Source organism: Ammodytes marinus, assembly GCF_949987685.1.
Source record: "Ammodytes marinus genome assembly, chromosome: 4".
Lineage (NCBI taxonomy): Eukaryota > Metazoa > Chordata > Actinopteri > Uranoscopiformes > Ammodytidae > Ammodytes > Ammodytes marinus.
The window spans coordinates 27,912,169-27,930,200 of NC_137233.1; the positions used below are offsets into that span (position 1 = coordinate 27,912,169).

General features: G+C 42.6%; 1 protein-coding gene across 4 annotated transcripts; it reads left to right on the top strand.

Annotated features, from left to right (window-relative positions):
• Positions 1–511: 511 nt before the first annotated feature.
• Positions 512–17,610, top strand: eif4ba (eukaryotic translation initiation factor 4Ba). 4 transcript variants are annotated; one of them, XM_080025696.1, is made up of 15 exons: positions 512–557; positions 2,507–2,650; positions 9,175–9,365; positions 10,001–10,117; positions 10,350–10,404; positions 10,528–10,686; positions 11,362–11,475; positions 11,672–11,881; positions 12,131–12,428; positions 13,289–13,380; positions 13,705–13,957; positions 14,143–14,180; positions 15,652–15,781; positions 16,291–16,363; positions 16,658–17,610. In XM_080025696.1, exons 1-15 carry the CDS (start codon positions 545–547, stop codon positions 16,724–16,726), a joined length of 1,956 nt encoding a protein of 651 aa, XP_079881822.1. In that variant the 5' UTR covers positions 512–544; the 3' UTR covers positions 16,727–17,610. The 4 variants fall into 4 exon arrangements, with proteins under 4 accessions (XP_079881822.1, XP_079881823.1, XP_079881825.1 ...); XM_080025697.1 differs by lacking the exon at positions 15,652–15,781; XM_080025699.1 differs by lacking the exons at positions 15,652–15,781; positions 16,291–16,363.
• The last annotated feature ends 422 nt before the right edge of the window (positions 17,611–18,032 follow it).

Consider the following 18,032-nt stretch of genomic DNA (forward strand, 5'->3'; position numbering starts at 1 on the left):
TCTTTCCAGCAACAATATCAAGTGATGAGGTAACATCGATGTAGCCTATTTAGTTATTTATTCTATAGCACTTCTTCTTCGTTTTCAAACAGGTCTATTACGGTTAAGTTTGTCCTATCTGTTCTAAACATGGCGGTGCAACATACATTGCTCCTATCCTATGTAGATATAAAAGGTTAATGTTAAGGTAGGTAGCCTAATAACAACTTTTATTTTCAAGCGATTATACACTTGCCTATTTGAATTGTGATAGTAGGCCTACCTTGAATTATAACTTCTTCTTGTGGGGATTAACTAGGCTAAGTGTTCACAATTGCACCGTTCATTTGTGGGATAACTGAGAAATATTTATAATATTTATAAAACTTACAGTGGATAGAGGAACTGTTATCATGGCAGCCTAGCTGTGGTGCAGACGTGGGGGTGAGCCTGAGTAAACGTGAGCAAAGAAGGAAGGAGGAAGGTTCGTGAACGGCGAAGCGCGCTCCCGACAATAAACCTATGACGCCTTCATCCGGGGACTACAACGAACTCGCTCTCCAACATGGCGGCGTCAGGTGAGGTTTATGAGGGTGAAAGATCTTGGTCGGTAAAGGGGGATTTCAGACGATTTAACGTCGATTTAATATAACGCGCGAAGTTTCCGGACTGTTAAAGCCTCGTGTGATTGATTGGCTTCGTTGTCCCGCGTGAATAAATAGCTTCGTCGATTGTTTTGGCCCTGTAAAGACGTAACTGCTGAAGGAAGTCGAATGAACGACTTGCACATTCTGAAAAGATTACATGCGGTCTTGCCCTGTGGAAATTGCTATTGCGGTCTTCGGGCTGTCCTCTTTTGAATATACACGGTGCAACATGTACTGGAAGCTGTGTGACATGTTGTGAAATGTTCCTGACGGCTTGCCGAGCTGGCACATTGTATGGCCGTAGCGGGGCTCGCTGTGGCGCTCACACAGTAGAAAAGCATCGGGCGCAAGCGCGTCTCGTGGAGGAGGGGTTGGGCCGAGAGGTCCCGGCAGCCCGAGGAGTCTCCCCACGTGTGCAGCCGGGCTCCATGGTATCGGTGTCTGATGAAACGGGCCAGCTGGGCTCGCTAAACTCGCATCCATAACAAGTCTCTGACAGCTTAACAACTTTTAGCCGTCCCATTCGTCCGCCCAAGTCCTGTTCCGATGATGGCGCACTTGGATCCTGGCGCTACGACGTACGCTAGCTAGGCCCTAAAGCCTAGCAAGCTAAGCAGGGATACTTCCCCCGTCAGCAGTCCTCTGCTCTGCTGCAAGCCCGCATAGGCATAAAATCGAACCACGTAGATAGGAAGCCAGCTACCTGCGTGTATAGCCCAGCAGAAAACTGTTAGCCCTCGTAGCTGTTTTGCTGTTGTAGCTTTAGCAAGAAGTCAGGGCTGCCCAAAGTTAACATTGCGCAGCACCTAGCTTGCTAATATCCCATTTTTGCGGAGCGCCGAGAGAGCTAATTAACAGACGATATATTTAAGTTTGGTATAAGAGGATAAAGAAAGAAGCCAGTCAGTCGGGCCTGTGAACTGTAAACAATGACTTCGCTTTATGCACTGGGGAGAGTAGTACACACCGTCTGTGTTGCTCTCTGTATTTGTGCAGGTTTTGTATGTGTGTAAAGAATGTCCTGACAGCTAGGGTTTTCACAATAAAGCTCACAGGCAGCTTTGTCGCTCCCTCTCTTTTCTGCCTCAGACCAAAACAAACTAGACCTGTTCTATGATATGAGCTGTGTGTGTTTGTGATGTCACTGTTTTGGCCTTGTGGTTTGAACAACATTGCTCCTGGAGCTGATCAAATAGAAGCGAGCTGGTTCTAACCTGCAGTGCCAGCTCCACTGTGACAGTTGGACAGACAGACCACTCCCTGTGTGTTTACTTTCAATAGGAAAGTAAGTCAGTGTTGTTGGTATCACTGGCACATTGCCCATCCCCACATTGCCCCTTATCTGGCTTGGCTGGACAACATCTCATACAGATAGCGTTTGTCTGCGCCACAGATGCAGCTGTCCACATAAACACACACACACATACATGTCTTGTGTAAACCTGTTGTCAAAGACGGTTGTTGTGTCTGTGACTTATTTTAAAGAATGCATCTTGCAGTGGTGCAGAGTTTCACTAATTTAATGACCATTTTGCAATATTTCACAATGAGGAGATCAAAATACTAAAAAAGTAAATATTCTGAATACAAAACGGTGACGCCGGGCTGAAAATCATTGTTTTGACCCCAATTATCCCATTTGTATGCGTCACCCTCTGTAACATCAGCTTTAGTTCCCTGACTCAGTTATTTGAGTCATCTGTTTTTCTAACAAATGTGTTAATGTATCACAGTAAGGTTCATTGTATAACTATATCATGGATGCAATTACTTAACGTTTCACAGAAAATTGTGGTGTTGGTGTAGATAAATACTATATAGACTTCCTTGACAGACAATCCCTGGCTGACTTCTATGGTCTGTTTTTGTCCCCCGTGTAGCTAAGAAGAAGAATAAGAAGGGGAAGACCCTGACTCTGACTGACTTCTTAGCAGAGGACAAAGGAGGCAGCGGCAACGCGCCCCCCAGCTACCCGGTAAAGTCCACCAGCTGGGCCGACGAGACTGACGACCTGGACGGTGATGGTGAGGACCCAGCCAAACGCTCACACAATGTTGTTAACTGACCTACCCTCTATCTCTCGCATTTCTCCTTCTAAAAATAGTGAAATTAATATTATCTGTATCTTGTTTGGGATTTCTTTTGGTTGAGTCTGGAAAAAGGAAAATGCTTTCAACAATGCAGTTTTCAGCCTTATTTATACTTTGACGGCTGTGCGCCTCTGGGCTCTCTGCTGGGGTAGCGCCAACATCGAACTTTCGCATGAACAATAGTTTGCCCGTGTGGCAGATTGCACACCGCAAAATCTGTTGTTAAACAAATGAAAAACTGGAAGGAAAAAATAATGAGGCATGGCTCCTGTGCTGTGAAAATCCCACCTTACTGCAGCTTTTTATTATACAGCTCTGTGTTTTGCAATGTGAAAGTTGAGTTTTCTTTTATACTGGGCCACATTTGTAAACTGTAAACCTACCACTGCACTCGTATAGAAAGGAATCCACTAATCTACTTGTAGACATTCATTGGTATTGATGTTTTAAATATTAAGTGGCAGTTTGATACTGTGGATTGAGGCCAAAGATGTTAAAACAATAACCAAAACAGCATAATACACTGCATATCAACAACTAGTATAAGGTTGATCAAACCAATTTAATGGTTGTTCAGCTATGAACTATTGCTCTCTAGACATAGATGGTCATGCTCCTTGCCCGTTTTCCTTTGTGGCATGATTTGCACGCATGTTTTTGTAAGTTTGTTTAATTTAATTTGACATTTTATGTTACCTTTTTATTTATACAGGTAATCTAATTTTAGACATGGCGTCTCATTCTCAAGAGACCTGTTACAACATCAACATTATACAACAAACATACAAGGCTGTTACAGACAGGACATTAAGTACAGAATGTGTTTCTGAACCACACAAATTCTGAAACACGATAATATATATACAGTGGAGGAAATAAGTATTTGATCCCTCACTGATTTTGTAAGTTTGCCCACTTACAATGAAATGAGCGGCCTATAATTTTAATGCTAGATTTATTTTAACAGTGATAGACAGAATATCAAAAAGAAAATCCAGAAAATCACATAAAAAAAGATAGAAATTATCTTGCATTTCATTGAGTGAAATAAGTATTTGATCCCCTATCAAAACATTGCTTAGTACTTGGTGGAGAAACCCTTGTTGGCAAGTACAGAGGTCAGACGTGTCTTGTAGTTGATGACCAGGTTTGCACACATCTCAGGAGGATATTTGGACCACTCCTCTGCAGATCCTCTCCTAATCTTTAAGGTTTCGAGGCTGTCGCTTGAGCTTCAGTCCCCTCCACAGATCTATTGGATTAAGGTCCGGAGACTGGCTAGGCCACTCCATGACCTTAATGTGCTTCTTCTTGAGCCACTCCTTTGTTGCCTTTGCTGTATTTTTAGGGTCATTGACGTGCTGGAAGACCCATCCACGACCCATTTTTACGGACCTGGCTGAGAGAAAGAGGTTGTCACCCAGTATTTCATGGTACATGGCCCCATCCGTAGTTCCCTCGATGCAGTGAAGTCCACCTGTCCCCTTAGAAGAGAAACACCCCCAAAGCATAATGCTTCAACCTCCATGCTTGACTGTGGGGATGATGTTCTTGGGGTCATAGTCAGAATTCCTCTTCCTCCAAGCATGGCGAGTCACTATGATACTAAAGAACTTGATTTTGTTCTAATTTGACCACATCACCTTCCCCCAAGCATTCTCTGAGTCATTCAGGTGTTCATTGGCAAACTTCAGACGGTTCTGCAGGGTTCGACATAACGTATAGCCCGATGGCCCGGGGCCAGTAAAAGCATATGCAGGGCAAGTTGATTGGCCAGTCACTGTCCCGCCCGGGCCAGTGACTGGCCAATCACAGTTCAGTATCTTTTTGTAGACTACATCATGGTTCATTGAAATGCGCGTTCTGAGTCGTAATGAAAGCAGTGTTTATTTAAGACTCAATATAATAAACCTAATATAAAATATATTTTTTAATGAAAGGCCAGTGGACAACCGATGCGTGGGCGTTTTGACAGGCACCGTTGGCAGAGCTGCCTACCGTCCGCCTGCGAGTCGACAAATCAATCGACTTACTCTGCCCCCTTTCTTTCTTCCCACAGCAGAGGTTGAGGCGCAGAAAATGATAACTGCGCTTTTCCTTTATCTGCCGCCGTAATGTTACAATATTTGCATCCAAGCCCCAATGGTAATACAAATGAGAGGCTTTATTTAAACGCTGTGAATGCGTCTCCGGTGATTGTGTCGGTTGTAGACAGAAACGAACGGAGGGACTCCGCTCACTGTACAGTTCCTATAGTCGCGCAGTTTGGCACTGTGTTTTCAGGCTCGAGACATTCAATCAGATCGCGGAAGTCTTTCCCATTGAAATCGCTAACGGGGAGAATATCCCCGGTTATTATTTTAGCCACAAACCACAGTTCATCTGCGCGGCGGCTCACTCGCTGGCGAGATCACACGGTGAAACGCTGCTGTGATCGGACGAAGGCATTGTGTGTTTCTAAGGTGATTTAACGTCATAGTCTTAGACGAGCGTTTAACTTATGCTGCATATTTTGCACTGCATTGTTTTTTATCAATAGTTTGAAAAAATGGTCCCACACCGGACTCTTATATGTGAAGCTGACACTTCATGGAGAAGTGACACTGCTGCAGCGCGCTCACGACCAGACGTGAACTCACATACACGGTGAAATCTCCCATTAAAAAAACGGCATAACCCACTGATTTTCGGATTTCTCTTCTATTTTTAAAGTCAACTTGAGCGAAAGTGGAAAACCGGTCATTCGGTCGACACATTCACATCCCTAATGCATATAGAGAAAGTAATAAAAACAGCCTACCACACCACAAAGAATGATCAGACCTTCATCTCTTATTTATTTTTTATGTTTGAACATGACTTCTGCAGGTGAACTATTCATTAAACTGCCCAAATTCAAGAATAAAAACAACCTTCAAACTACTGGACTTTAAAATACTGGCCGACTCTTTCAACATACTTTCAGTTGTAGGCTTCTAATTCAATATGTTTGCCTGGTTTTATATTATGTGTATGAGCAATATCAACATTTCATATAATTAACTAAAAGAAAAATAACCAAATCTAAAGGGAATATCTATACTGTTACAGTATAGATATTCCCTTTAGATCTGGTTATCTTTCTTTATTTTTCTAATACAGGTATTATAATTATTGACACTAAATTATGAAGAAAAAAAAAGTGTGTGCAGGGCCAGTGAAAATATACAAGGGGCCAGTAAAACTCGGATCCACTGGCCCGGCGGGCCAGTAGGAAAAAAAAGTTATGTTGAACCCTGGTTCTGTACATGTCCCTTCTTGAGCAGGGGGACCTTACGGGCACTACTGGATTTCAATCCATTACGGCATGGTGTGTTACCAATGGTTTTCTTGGTGACTGGTCCCAGCTGCCTTGGGATCATAAACAAGCTCCTCCCGTGTAGAACTGGGCTGATCCCTCACCTTTCTCATGATCATTGATACCCCACAACGTGAGATATTGCATGGAGCCCAAGACAAAGGGAGATTGATGGTCATTTTGTGTTTCTTTCATTTTCGAATAATCGCACCAACTAGGGTGACCAGATGTCCCGCTTTGTGCGGGACAGTCACGCATTCCCATTACTTTTCACACGTCCCGCTAATTGAGACGTTGTCCCGCATTGTTATTGACAGTGAGCCCCCCTTTTTAAATGCGTGTTTTATAATCTGGCATTTATCCGATAGCTGTGAGGATAGACGGCAGTCTCAGTTTCTGTGGGTGTGCGTCTCTCCGTTTGTCTCTCTGTGTGTGTGTCTCCGTTTGTGTGTTTCGCGCTGCTGGGCTCAGTGGGCTCTGTGAAGGTGCTGCCTGCTTCAGTGTTTACCTTCCTGTTACTTCAAAATAAAAGCCAACTCACGGTTGTCAAGTGAAATGCTAATGTGAAGCCAGTGAAATGCTTTTAATGTGAAGCCGCAGCCTTAATGCTCTATTTGTTTAACAGTAGCTAACTTAACTGCTGCGCGCTGATCTAAAGATAGTGTTTTTTAATATAGAAAGCCGTGTCTCTGGCATTACCGGTGGTGACACGGGTTTATTTTGCTAAAAAAAACGGCACTTTGTCCCGCACAAACGTAGTCTTTGTCCCACATCTGGTGAATTGGGATCTGGTCACCCTAGCACCAACAGTTGTCTCCTTCTCACCCAGTTTCTCGCCAATGGTCTCGTAGTCTATTCCCTGATGTCCTTAGACGGCTATTTGGTCTTGCCCATGATGGAGATGTTGGAGTTTGATTTATTGAGTCTGTAGACAGGTGTCTTTTACACGGGTAACGAGTTGAGACAGGTGTGTTTTATACAGGAAACTAGTTGAGATTTGGAAAGCACGAGGATTAATCTGTGGGAGCCAGCATTCTTTATGGTTGGTAGGGGATCAAATACTTATTTCACTCAATGAAATGCAAAATAATTTCTACCTTTTTTTTTAATGTTATTTTCTGGATTTTCTTTTTGGTATTCTGTCTACCACTGTTAAAATAAACCTAGCATTAAAATGATAGACCGCTCATTTCATTGTAAGTGGGCAAACTTACAAAATCGGTGAGGGATCAAATACTTATTTCCTCCACTGTATACAGTATCTCACAAAAGTGAGTACACCCCTCACATTTCTTCAAATATATCTCACAAAAGTGAGTACACCCCTCACATTTCTTCAAATATTTCATTATATATTTTCATGGGACAACACTGAAGAAATGACACTTTGATACAATATAAAGTAGTCAGTGTACAGCTTGTATAACAGTGTAAATTCACTGTCCCCTCAAAATAACTCGACACACAGCTACTAATGTCTTAACTGCTGACAACAAAAGTAAGTACACCCCTAAGTGAAAATGTCCAAATTAGGCCCAATGTGTCAATATTTTGTGTGGCCACCATTATTTTCCAGCACTGCCTTAACCCTCTTGGGCATGGAGTTCACCAGAGCTTCACAGGTTGCCACTGGAATCCTCTTCCACTCATTCTTCTTGACGTCACGGAGCTGGTGGATATTAGAGAACTTGCGCTCCTCCACCTTCCGTTTGAGGATGCCCCAAAGATGCTCAATAGGGTTTAGGTCTGGAGACATGCTTGGCCAGTCCATCACCTTTACCCTCAGCTTCTTTGGCAAGGCAAAAGTCGTTTGGAGGTGTGTTTAGGCTCGTTATCATGTTGCAATACTGCCCTGCGGCCCAGTTTACGAAGGTTGAGTGCACATGCTCAGCGTCATACCCGGAGGTTGGCTTTGGAAGTTAGACCTATGAATACTGCCAGCATTGCTGCAGGTCTTGATGTGGTGGGGGGTCAGCTTGTCAGTGCTCAAACCATACGTTGCACACTGCATCATACTGGTCTGCATGGCTGTCGTCCCAGAAGGAAGCCTCTTCTAAAGATGATGCATAAGAAAGCCCACAAACAGTTTGCTGAAGACAAGCAGACTACGGACATGGATTACTGCAACCATGTCCTGTGGTCTGATGAGACCAAGATAAACCCATTTGGTTCAGATGGTGTTGAGAGTGTGGGGCGGCAACCAGGTGAGTACAAAGACAAGTGTGTCTTGCCTACAGTCAAGCATGGTGGTCGGAGTGTCATGGTCTGGGGCTGCATGAGTGCTGCCAGAACTAGGGAGCTACAGTTCACTGAATGCCAACACGTAATGTGCCATACTGAAGCAGAACATGATCCCTTCCCTTCGTAAACCGGGCCGCAGGGCAGTATTGCAACATGATAACGACCCCAAACACACCTCCAACGACCACTGCCTAGCTAAAGAAGCTGAGGGTAAAGGTGATGGACTGGCTAAGCATGTCTCCAGACCTAAATCCTATTGAGCATCTTTGGGGCATCCTCAAACGGAAGGTGGAGGAGCGCAAGTTCTCTAATATCTACCAGCTCCGTGATGTTGTCATGAATGAGTGGAAGAGGATTCCAGTGGCAACCTGTGAAGCTCTGGTGAACTCCATGCCCAAGAGGGTTAAGGCAGTGCTGTAAAATAATGGTGGCCACACAAAATATTGACACTTTGGGCCCAATTTGGACATTTTCACTTAGGGGTGTACTCACTTTTGATGCCAGTAGTTTAGACATTAATGGCTGTGTGTTGAGTTATTTTGAGGGGACAGTAAATGTACAGTTATACAAGCTGTACACTGACTACTGTGTCCGTGTCCGACACTGTCCGTGCAACCATTTTTGTTTTTAGAAGTGTCAGAATAGAAGAACTCAAAAGAAAGTATCAAGGGGGCCCTCGTGGTGTAGAGCGTCCCTTAGAGGCACAGTCCTCATCGCAGCAGACCTGATGCGAATCTGACCCGTGGTCGGTTCTCTGTATGTCCTCCCCTCTATGCCCCATTTCAACTCTCTCTCCAAAGAAATCTGTCTTAATAAAGAAGAAGAAAAAAAAAAATTATTACTCAGAAACGTTTAAAATTCTCTCTTCTCGTCTCTCCAGTCTCGACTTCATGGCACACGGAGGAGGAGAGGATTGACCGATCCATCCTGCCCACAGCGCCTCGCTCAGCTCGTGAACCCGATGTGGACAGGTCCCGACTGCCCCGTAGCCCGCCTTACACGGCCTTCCTGGGCAACCTGCCTTATGACGTCTCTGAGGAGTCCATCAAAGATTTCTTCCGTGGCTTGGCAGTAAGTGTACCCAGCAAATACACATATGTGTAGGGCATGTCACAAGTTGCACTTAGTGTTTATAGCTATTACCCTGCTTTTTGTTTTGCAAAGCAGAAAAACACTTTCCAGTGACTTTCAGTTGCAGTCTTTATTGTGCTTTACAGCTGCTATAAACCCACACATGTTGTCAATCTAGTTATTATTTTCAATCACTGTAATTTAAATATTTATTTCTGAAGTTATAGTCCAAACTGACGGGCTGCTTTAGGGATTGCTGAAGTTTACACTTTGCAGGTCCACTGGATTTGTTTTGTAATAAAGAAGAGGACGACACAGGTCTACCTTGTTTTTTTCCCTTTTGTTTCTATTGAACAATATTTTAGTGTTAACAGAGCTATTAAAAGTCAAGTGTCCCTTTTTAGTAACAGCAAAACAGTTTGAGTGTTATGAAACAACATCCCTTTTAAACTACTCTGAAACACATTCTTACCTTTTTGGTAAAACATTATTCTATAACGTCCTCATTACTGCCTCTGCCTGGTCAGCTCCGGCAGAGTGGTACCAAGTACTTGAAATAGCCACATCCTAAGTCAATGAATGGTAGCGTGGTCAGTGCATTGTTTCATGCGTTTGGTGACTATCTTCCTCTCCAGATCAGTGCGGTGCGTCTGCCTCGAGAGCCCAGCAACCCAGAGAGGCTGAAGGGCTTCGGCTACGCTGAATTTGATGATATTGATTCCCTCATGAGGGCACTTAGTCTCAATGAGGAGGTAAGATCATGTAAAAAGAACTTGGTTTCATGTTTTTGTTTTTCTATTTTAACACCGCACGGCACTGAAATAACACAAGTATGTGACTTTCTCATTAGTGCTTTCACACTTTAAAATCTTGGATTATTATTGCACAAAATAACAAAGATATCCAGAATTTAGTTTCTTTCTTTAATTAGAATGTGTATGGGATAGTCACTATTTGTCCCCTCCCATCTGTTCATGCCAACAGAACTTAGGAAACCGAAGGATCCGAGTGGATATCGCAGACCAGTCTAATGACAAAGGTACGTTGTTGTTTTATTTATTTTTGCTGGGACTTTGGCTATAGTCATTTAGCAAATGGAATGATGTCATTATTCCATATCATTAAACCTAACATTTCCTTACTCTTTTTCTTCACCCGTCAGAGAGAGACGGTGGAATGATGAGTCGAGACAGGATGGGCCGAGACAGGATGAGTGACATGGGTCCTGACAAGACAGACATGATTGACTGGAGGGCTCCTCGGGCCGCGGCAGATGCCGGTGATGACGGACCTCCCAAGAGAGACGATGCCTTTGGAGAGAGTGAGTCGGCCATGGCTTTATTGATCATTTTCAACACTCGTACCTCTTTCACATTTTCATACTAGGATAAGTCTGTTAGCACTTTTGGTAGAAGGCCGATGCCGATATTACGAGAGCAGGGCGGCCGATGGCAGAAATATAATGCTGATGAGAAACTAAATTGAACTTAAAGGAACATCGATTAAATAAGTGAAGACACGGAAAAATACTTAAATTAAATATTAGCATTTTCTGCTGCACTCTGCCTTCCCTGGTGTTGCCATAGGGGACATCTGTATTTCTGTCCAGCTGTCTGTGATTATTAAAAAAGAAAAAAAGACAAGCCAAGTATTTCTCTGCAGCAGTGACACTGACGAGATGCCTTTATTGGCCTTCTGAGCTATCTCAAAATGCCATTAATCAGCCCATTATTCAATCTACCTCTACTATGTTCTAGGAAAATAATATATATAAAGCAAGCTTGTGTCAAAACTCCCTTGCTTTGCTAAATAGATATGTTCACAGCTTCAGTTTTGCTATAATGCTAAGCTTATTAATTGTAAAACATGCTAAAAAGAAAAGCAATATCTTTCTATTTATTTAGTTACTTATTGATTGGGAGATTCCTTCCAGACTCTATTTGATGTACACTCAGAACCCAGTTAAAACTATGTAATTCTATAACAATTCCTGTAGGATCACGTGACCGTTATGAGTCGGATCGCGGGCCACGGCGGGACAATGATGGAGGGAGAGACCGTTTCAGGGATCGCTACGACGACAGGGACCGCAGAGACTTTGATCGAGGAGGTGGGTCTCTCTGCTCTGATGTTTGGGATCATAATCATAATATCCCCCAGCTGAATTCAACAAGCCCATTGTTAGCCAGACTTTCATTGATGCATGTGACACCCATCCTAATAAAATCATTGGCTTACAATGCTTTGACAATGCTCTTTTTTTCTACCTCTTATAACTGTTATCTCCTCTCCTGCTATAATCCTAGGTTTCGACGCTGGTGGTGGAAGTGGAGGTCGTCGGGCCTTTGGCACTGGCTTCCGCCGTGATAATGATGACAATCGAGGTAGCAGTGATCGCTATGGAGGCGGAGGCGGGGGCGCCTTTGGGGACCGGGACCGGGATCGTTATGGCGACCGAGACCGCGATCGTTATGGTGACCGCGATGGTAGACGGGATGAGAAGCGTGAGGAGAGAGGTGAGTTCAATATATTAATACTGCTAGGAATCCCTTCATTTGAGTCTTTGTTTCTGTGTACACTTACATTAAGCAGTGATTTTGGTCACCTATATTTCCAGAAATTCAATTAAAATAATGTAAATTTGGTGAGATTTTTTTTAAATTAAGCTTGTTTGTTTTTCTGTGTGAGTTTGATCGCTTACACCATCTTCAGATAGCCACTCCACTTCATATCAGCATTATCCTTTTTCTGTTCTCTCCTGCCAGGAGGTACTACCGAGAGACCCAGGTTGGTCCTCAAGCCTCGTAGTACGCCCAAGGAGGAGGAAGCTAGTAGTGGAGGTGGTGGTGGTGGTGGTGGTGGTGGAGCCAGCAGTGTTAGTGCTCCCCCAGCTGCTCCTCCAAGCTCCGGCAGCAGATCTTCCTCCATCTTTGGAGCGGCCAAGCCAGTTGACACAGCGGCCAAGGAGAGGGAGGTGGAGGAGAGGCTAAAGAAAGAGGAAGAGAGGCTGCAGAGGCAGCTGGAAGACGGCCGGGGACCTGACCGAAAGATGCAGAGAGACAGGTAAGGGTGTGACACGGCTGTCCACTCAATTTACATTCATATCATCAAAGTACAGTTCATGTTTATGCAAAATATATTAAATAGATATATTTCAGAAAGATTTTATCAGAAACTTTGCTGCAAACCCCAAATCTTCATGATTCATGTACCACTGCTCAAAACAATTAAGGGAACACTTTAATCACACATCGGATCTTGATAAACACATTTTTAAGTTGAAAATCTTTACTGACGTACATTCTATAATGAGTTAAGATTAAAAAATGACGTAACAACAGTCAATTGAAACCAAAATCAATAGGACTGAATTCAAAAACACACCGATTTAAAAGAAAAAAAAAAGAGGTATTGCCTACACACTGGCAACATGAAGCCAGGCATTGTCCTGCACCATGAGGAACCCAGGGTCACACTATTAGAACACAAAACTAGACCAGAATCAGTCAGGAAGGATAAGGAGTAAACACTTGTCTGTGGCCACCACATGCAAAACCATTCCCTTTTTGGTGCTTGTCTGGGTTTTGCCTTTTCATTACATCTGTCGATTTAATTTGCACCAAAGCAGTTGAATTGATTCACAGTCCCTTGTGCTTCCTAAATGCACAGATAATTATCACTGAAATTTAACTGACTTGGTGGTACACATAATGTGACGATTACGTTTTCCCTTTATTTGTTTGAGCAATGTAGGTCTAGAAAATTACCTTAATTAATATCATAAGGCAACAATTATCGAAATTATGAAGTATAAACGTACTGCTTAAATTTCAGTGCAAAGTTCAATCTTATTCTCAGAACGGTAGCCTTTATTATACCATTGGAGTTTGCAGGCCTGTATAAGCTTTTCCTGATGTTTTCAGGGACCCAAGTTGGCGCAATGAAGAACCTATAATTGAGCGAACTCGCACTAAAAGTGAGTCTTCACAGCATGGGAGCACTTCTTCTGGAAGAGGTGAGATACTGTTGAATTTAATTTTATTAGAGCATGCCTTCAAGGATCTTCCCTTCTGGTCTACCATGTGACCCTTTTTTGTGTCTAAAACCTTCAGCGGATTCAGAATTTCTGTCATAGGACCTGTAAATCATCAAAGCTTGAGTCTCTAGTCTGTACCATGAAACAGAAATCATATTTTTCTTTATGAATACCTGACTTATTGCTGCTGCCTTCGTCACTGGGAATAAAAGTTAAAGTAATCCACACAGTGATGCAAAGCAGTAAGAAAAAACATGGTCCATTATTTATTTATTTATTTATTTATTTATTTATACCACTCAGGGTCCCGTAACGAGCGCTCTGGAGAGAATGAAGTTTTCAGTGGCAAAGAAAGTGAGCCATCTTCTCCTGGAACCTCCCCGCTGCCCCCCTCTCTCAGCTCCACCAAGGAGCCTCTGAAGGTGATGCCTGCACCTCCTCCCAAGGAGAATGCCTGGGCCAAGAGAAGTGCAGTCAGCACGGGCTCTAGCGATGGTGATAGCCGGCCTCCAGTCTCTCCCATCTCGCCAAGTGGTTCAGCTCCTCCCAAGCTCAGGTGAGAACATGAGTGAGATTTTTCTGTATGTTAAGGGTCCTTTTCTGGAACAAACTGCAGAAAAAAAATCATTAAATACAAGTGATTGAATTGGCTATCAAAAGCTTGGAGAAATGTAAAACTTTCTTGCATGTTTTAAAAATGAACATTTCCCTGTTTGTTTGTTTGTTTTTGTTTTTCTCCAGCTCCCCAAGTTCTGCAGATGAAATAGGATCTGGAAAAGGTAAGACCTACTGATGAGTGCTAAACACTATGGGGATTTTACCAAACCAAACTTCAGTGTTGCTATGGCACACAACTAAGAAAGGACTCGATGAACTGAAATACAGACCAAGAATATTAACGAGACTCAATGTCAACAACCACATTAGCAACAACGTGATGCTGTAAAAGGTTACAATAAGTTACATTGCACACAAGTAAACAAAAAGGCCATGATATCTTCATGAAAAGGATATTTCAGACCAGGCTTGGCTTTCATCAGCTTTTGCTTGCTCTTATGTTCTTTGAACTACAAGCTAATGTTAGCCTGCATGTCCACAGCTATTGAATGTTACCATGCAATTAACATGCAGTGTAGTGTCATTGCAATGGCAGTGTATTAAACATCAGATGCATTTGATTCATTAAATAGTTTTAGGGTTCCTGTGATATTTTGGCAAAATAGGTCGATGTTCTGCACACATCATCAAGAATCATCTCCTGGGGTCCATGCACAGTATTTCATTGCAGTCCAATACTTATTAAGATATTTAAGTATTTGATTCACTGACTAACTGGCCCTGCCATCTGTAAAGTTTCATCATCAGTGGGGCATCTCACAACATGTCACATACACCATGAAATTGCAATTTGGCCTGGGCTCCACAATCTACAGTGTTCTTGTTATTTAACCTTGTTAACGGGTGACTTGCTTGGCAACTTAAGTGAGTTAATTTAAAAATAAGGCCATTTGCGCCATCAGATTATTTTTTTGTTGTAATCAGTCACTCTGAGATGCTGATATGAAAGGGGTTTCAATTTTCCAGAAAAGGCGACTGGGGTTTGCATGAAACGGGGATCTGGAGTTTCCAATTCTCTGTTAAGACCATAAAGGTTCAAACTTCACTACAGAGACAGGAAGTCAATTCCTTATTGTACAAAGACATTACATGAGTTTTATGAGAGAATTCCAGTGTATTCCATAAAGACTAGCTTACTTACATGAAGTGTAAGAGCAGCTGTTATCCATACTTTTCACAGTAACTGTATCATTTGGCAAAAGGTGAGAATGTGTCTGATGGGAGCAGGTCATGAGCTCATCTTCCTGTGGCGAGTGAATACATTACAAGGGGAGCACTTAAATATGTCTACATTGTTATACAAATGATGAAAGTGAATTTCAGGTGCAGACTGGAGCAATCAGGCCAAATTTGAAAACCTGCATTAACTGTAGTTAAGTGCTGTATCATTATGGGGCATTTTTTATTGTTTTGGAAACCATTGGCAAAACTGTGACCAATATCAAATTTGAAGGAAATGAGTTCCACTGTACAAGTTCAGCTTGTGCTCGCCTCATTTGGCCTTGGACCAGCGATTAACACTTTTTGAATCCTACCCAGTGGCTGTTTATGCTGCAGTGTGTTGTGAGTGTAGTCTACTTTTATAGAGTCCGACCACCTCCCTTCACTCAACTGTCTGGCTTCTCCTTGAAGATGAGAACAGGGCTGACGGTGTGCGTCGGGACCGGGGGCCCCCGCGGGCACGAGGGGGGCCTGCGGGGCCTGGAGCAGGGCGGGGCAGAGGAGAGGGTCCCAACAGAGACCGAAGAAAGGAGGCCGACAGGTCAGCCATCCACAGCTAGCCACTCCTAACTTCTGAATGAGACAGGTCATTTACTGGGCATCTGTAAAGACTGGCCTATGCTCAGTTACACAGCTGATTATGCATCCATTGTTCCTAGTGTTGTGGACACTAAGAACACAAGGAAACCAGGATTTCTGGTGTGCTCATTTAATACTATATCTTTTCTGCACCAAATGGTTACATTGTGGCACAGGAAATGATCAATTTGCAATGCTAAATAATTAACAAACCAGATGCATTACAACTGGAAATTTGGAACATTTCTGAATTGTTTTGTTTTTTTCTTCTGAATATGAAGACTGAGCACTGTGTGAACTTGGTGCCAAGCAGCATAGATGTTAATTTTAAGATGATGAACATGAGCATCTTTTGTGCTGCATTTAGTTTGTCTTTTTAGCTGTTTGTGTGTGTGTTTGAGGTTTCACTGCAAGGGTTAACGGCTGAGCTCTGCCGATAGAGTTTAACCTCGGTGTTCATTCGGATTGTAGAAAGGATAACAGAAGAGACCGAGACTCCAGACCACCCCCAGAGCCAAAGAAATTTGAAGAAACCCCAACCCCCGTAAGTCCTCCACTGCCAAGGTTCAGTCAGACTTTGCTCTCACCCAAATTAATCTTCATTTAGAGGTTTCCCCCTAAAGTGTTAAGTTGTTTTACCAATGCCCCCACCCTACCCCCTCGTATTTTTGCTCTGCCTATCAGTCATAAAACAATAACCCCTAATGTTGTTTCATTCTCCTTGAGAGATTCTTGTCTTGTGTGTGTGTGTGTGTGTGTGTGTGTGTACACTACATTTGTTTAACAGCCAAAGCTACTCTACTGATCCAAGTCCTGTTTTGTTTTGCCTTTTTTGCAGAAGTTCAGCTCAGCCAGTAAGTACGCCGCTTTGCTAATGGACGGAGACGATGCAGAGGACATAGAATAGAGAGAAAATAAGGAGACGAGGCCTGGAAGCTCAAGAACAGGAGAAAGGACGGGACGCAGACACACAATAATCTCACATAGCTTATGAAAGAAAACTCCACAGGGAAGAGTCTCCTGGGGAGGATATCACTTCCTCCATCCTTTCCTCCTACAAATCTGTCCTTTTTATTTTGGAAGCAACCGCCCATCCCTCCCCCCCACCCCACCTTCAGGACTATTCAGGTTTTGAAAGAATAGTCGCATACTGGACTTGTTTTAAATGGAAAAAAGGAGTTGCTGACACATGGAAAAGTGATGGATAACAATGAATTAATTGTAATAAATAAATGGAAAACGTGGGGAAAAAATTAATTTGTACATTTGTCGATCACAGGTGTGGTGAGTTTAGATTATAGGACAAGAGATGTGGCTTAGTAAGTGGAGCCTGCTTTTTTTTTATTAACTTTGTACTTATTGGCTTGCATAATTCCTATATCAATTGCATAACAATTCATGAGACATATTTGGTATTAGTGTTAATTTGATTCAAATTAAAGTTGAATTAAAAAAAAACAATGTCTTCCAATATTAAGTCATGAATGTTAAGACTTGTTACTCATTTAAAAAGAACAATTGTCTCTGTGGCATTCAGCACATCATTAAGTGAGTTCTAAACTGATCTATACAGTATTTTCAGAGAGGACTGTAATACGTGGATTGTATGGCAGGAGTGACTTGAATTTGAAGACTTTTAAGAAAAAAACAGCTTCCACATGATTTTTCCCTCTGGGAATCAATTAAGTGCCATTGCAATCATCCCCAATCATTGTACAGATGTCTCTCTCTTTCTGCACATTCTGATGAAATAATCGCATCAATTAAAGGCTTCTAATTGCCATTTCCAGTCGCCTCAAAGATTCTCCACAGCTGTCTAAATCATTCACTCTTCCTGAAGGGAGGAATACAAATATTTAGGGAAGGTCTTGAGTTTCCTTAAGCAGGGTGTGAGGATTTCCATGAGATTCCATAAACCTGTCTTCCAATTTACCATTAAATTAGGGTCATTAAGTACATTCAAATAGTATGTGGTCATTGTATATTTATGTAATACCGGTTGGATTCAGGCCAAGGGTTGAAAAATAACCAAAAAAAAACATCTCGGTGCGTGTGTGAACGCAATATTTAAAGGTGGAGTCAGCGATTCTGGAACATGCTTGTCAGTTAATGTTTTGTCAAAACCAGTGAATATCTCCTCGCGATCCGCGACCTTTACATACTGTGTGTCCGCTAAAAAAGAAATCCATTGTTTAAACAGCGTAGGCTCTGTA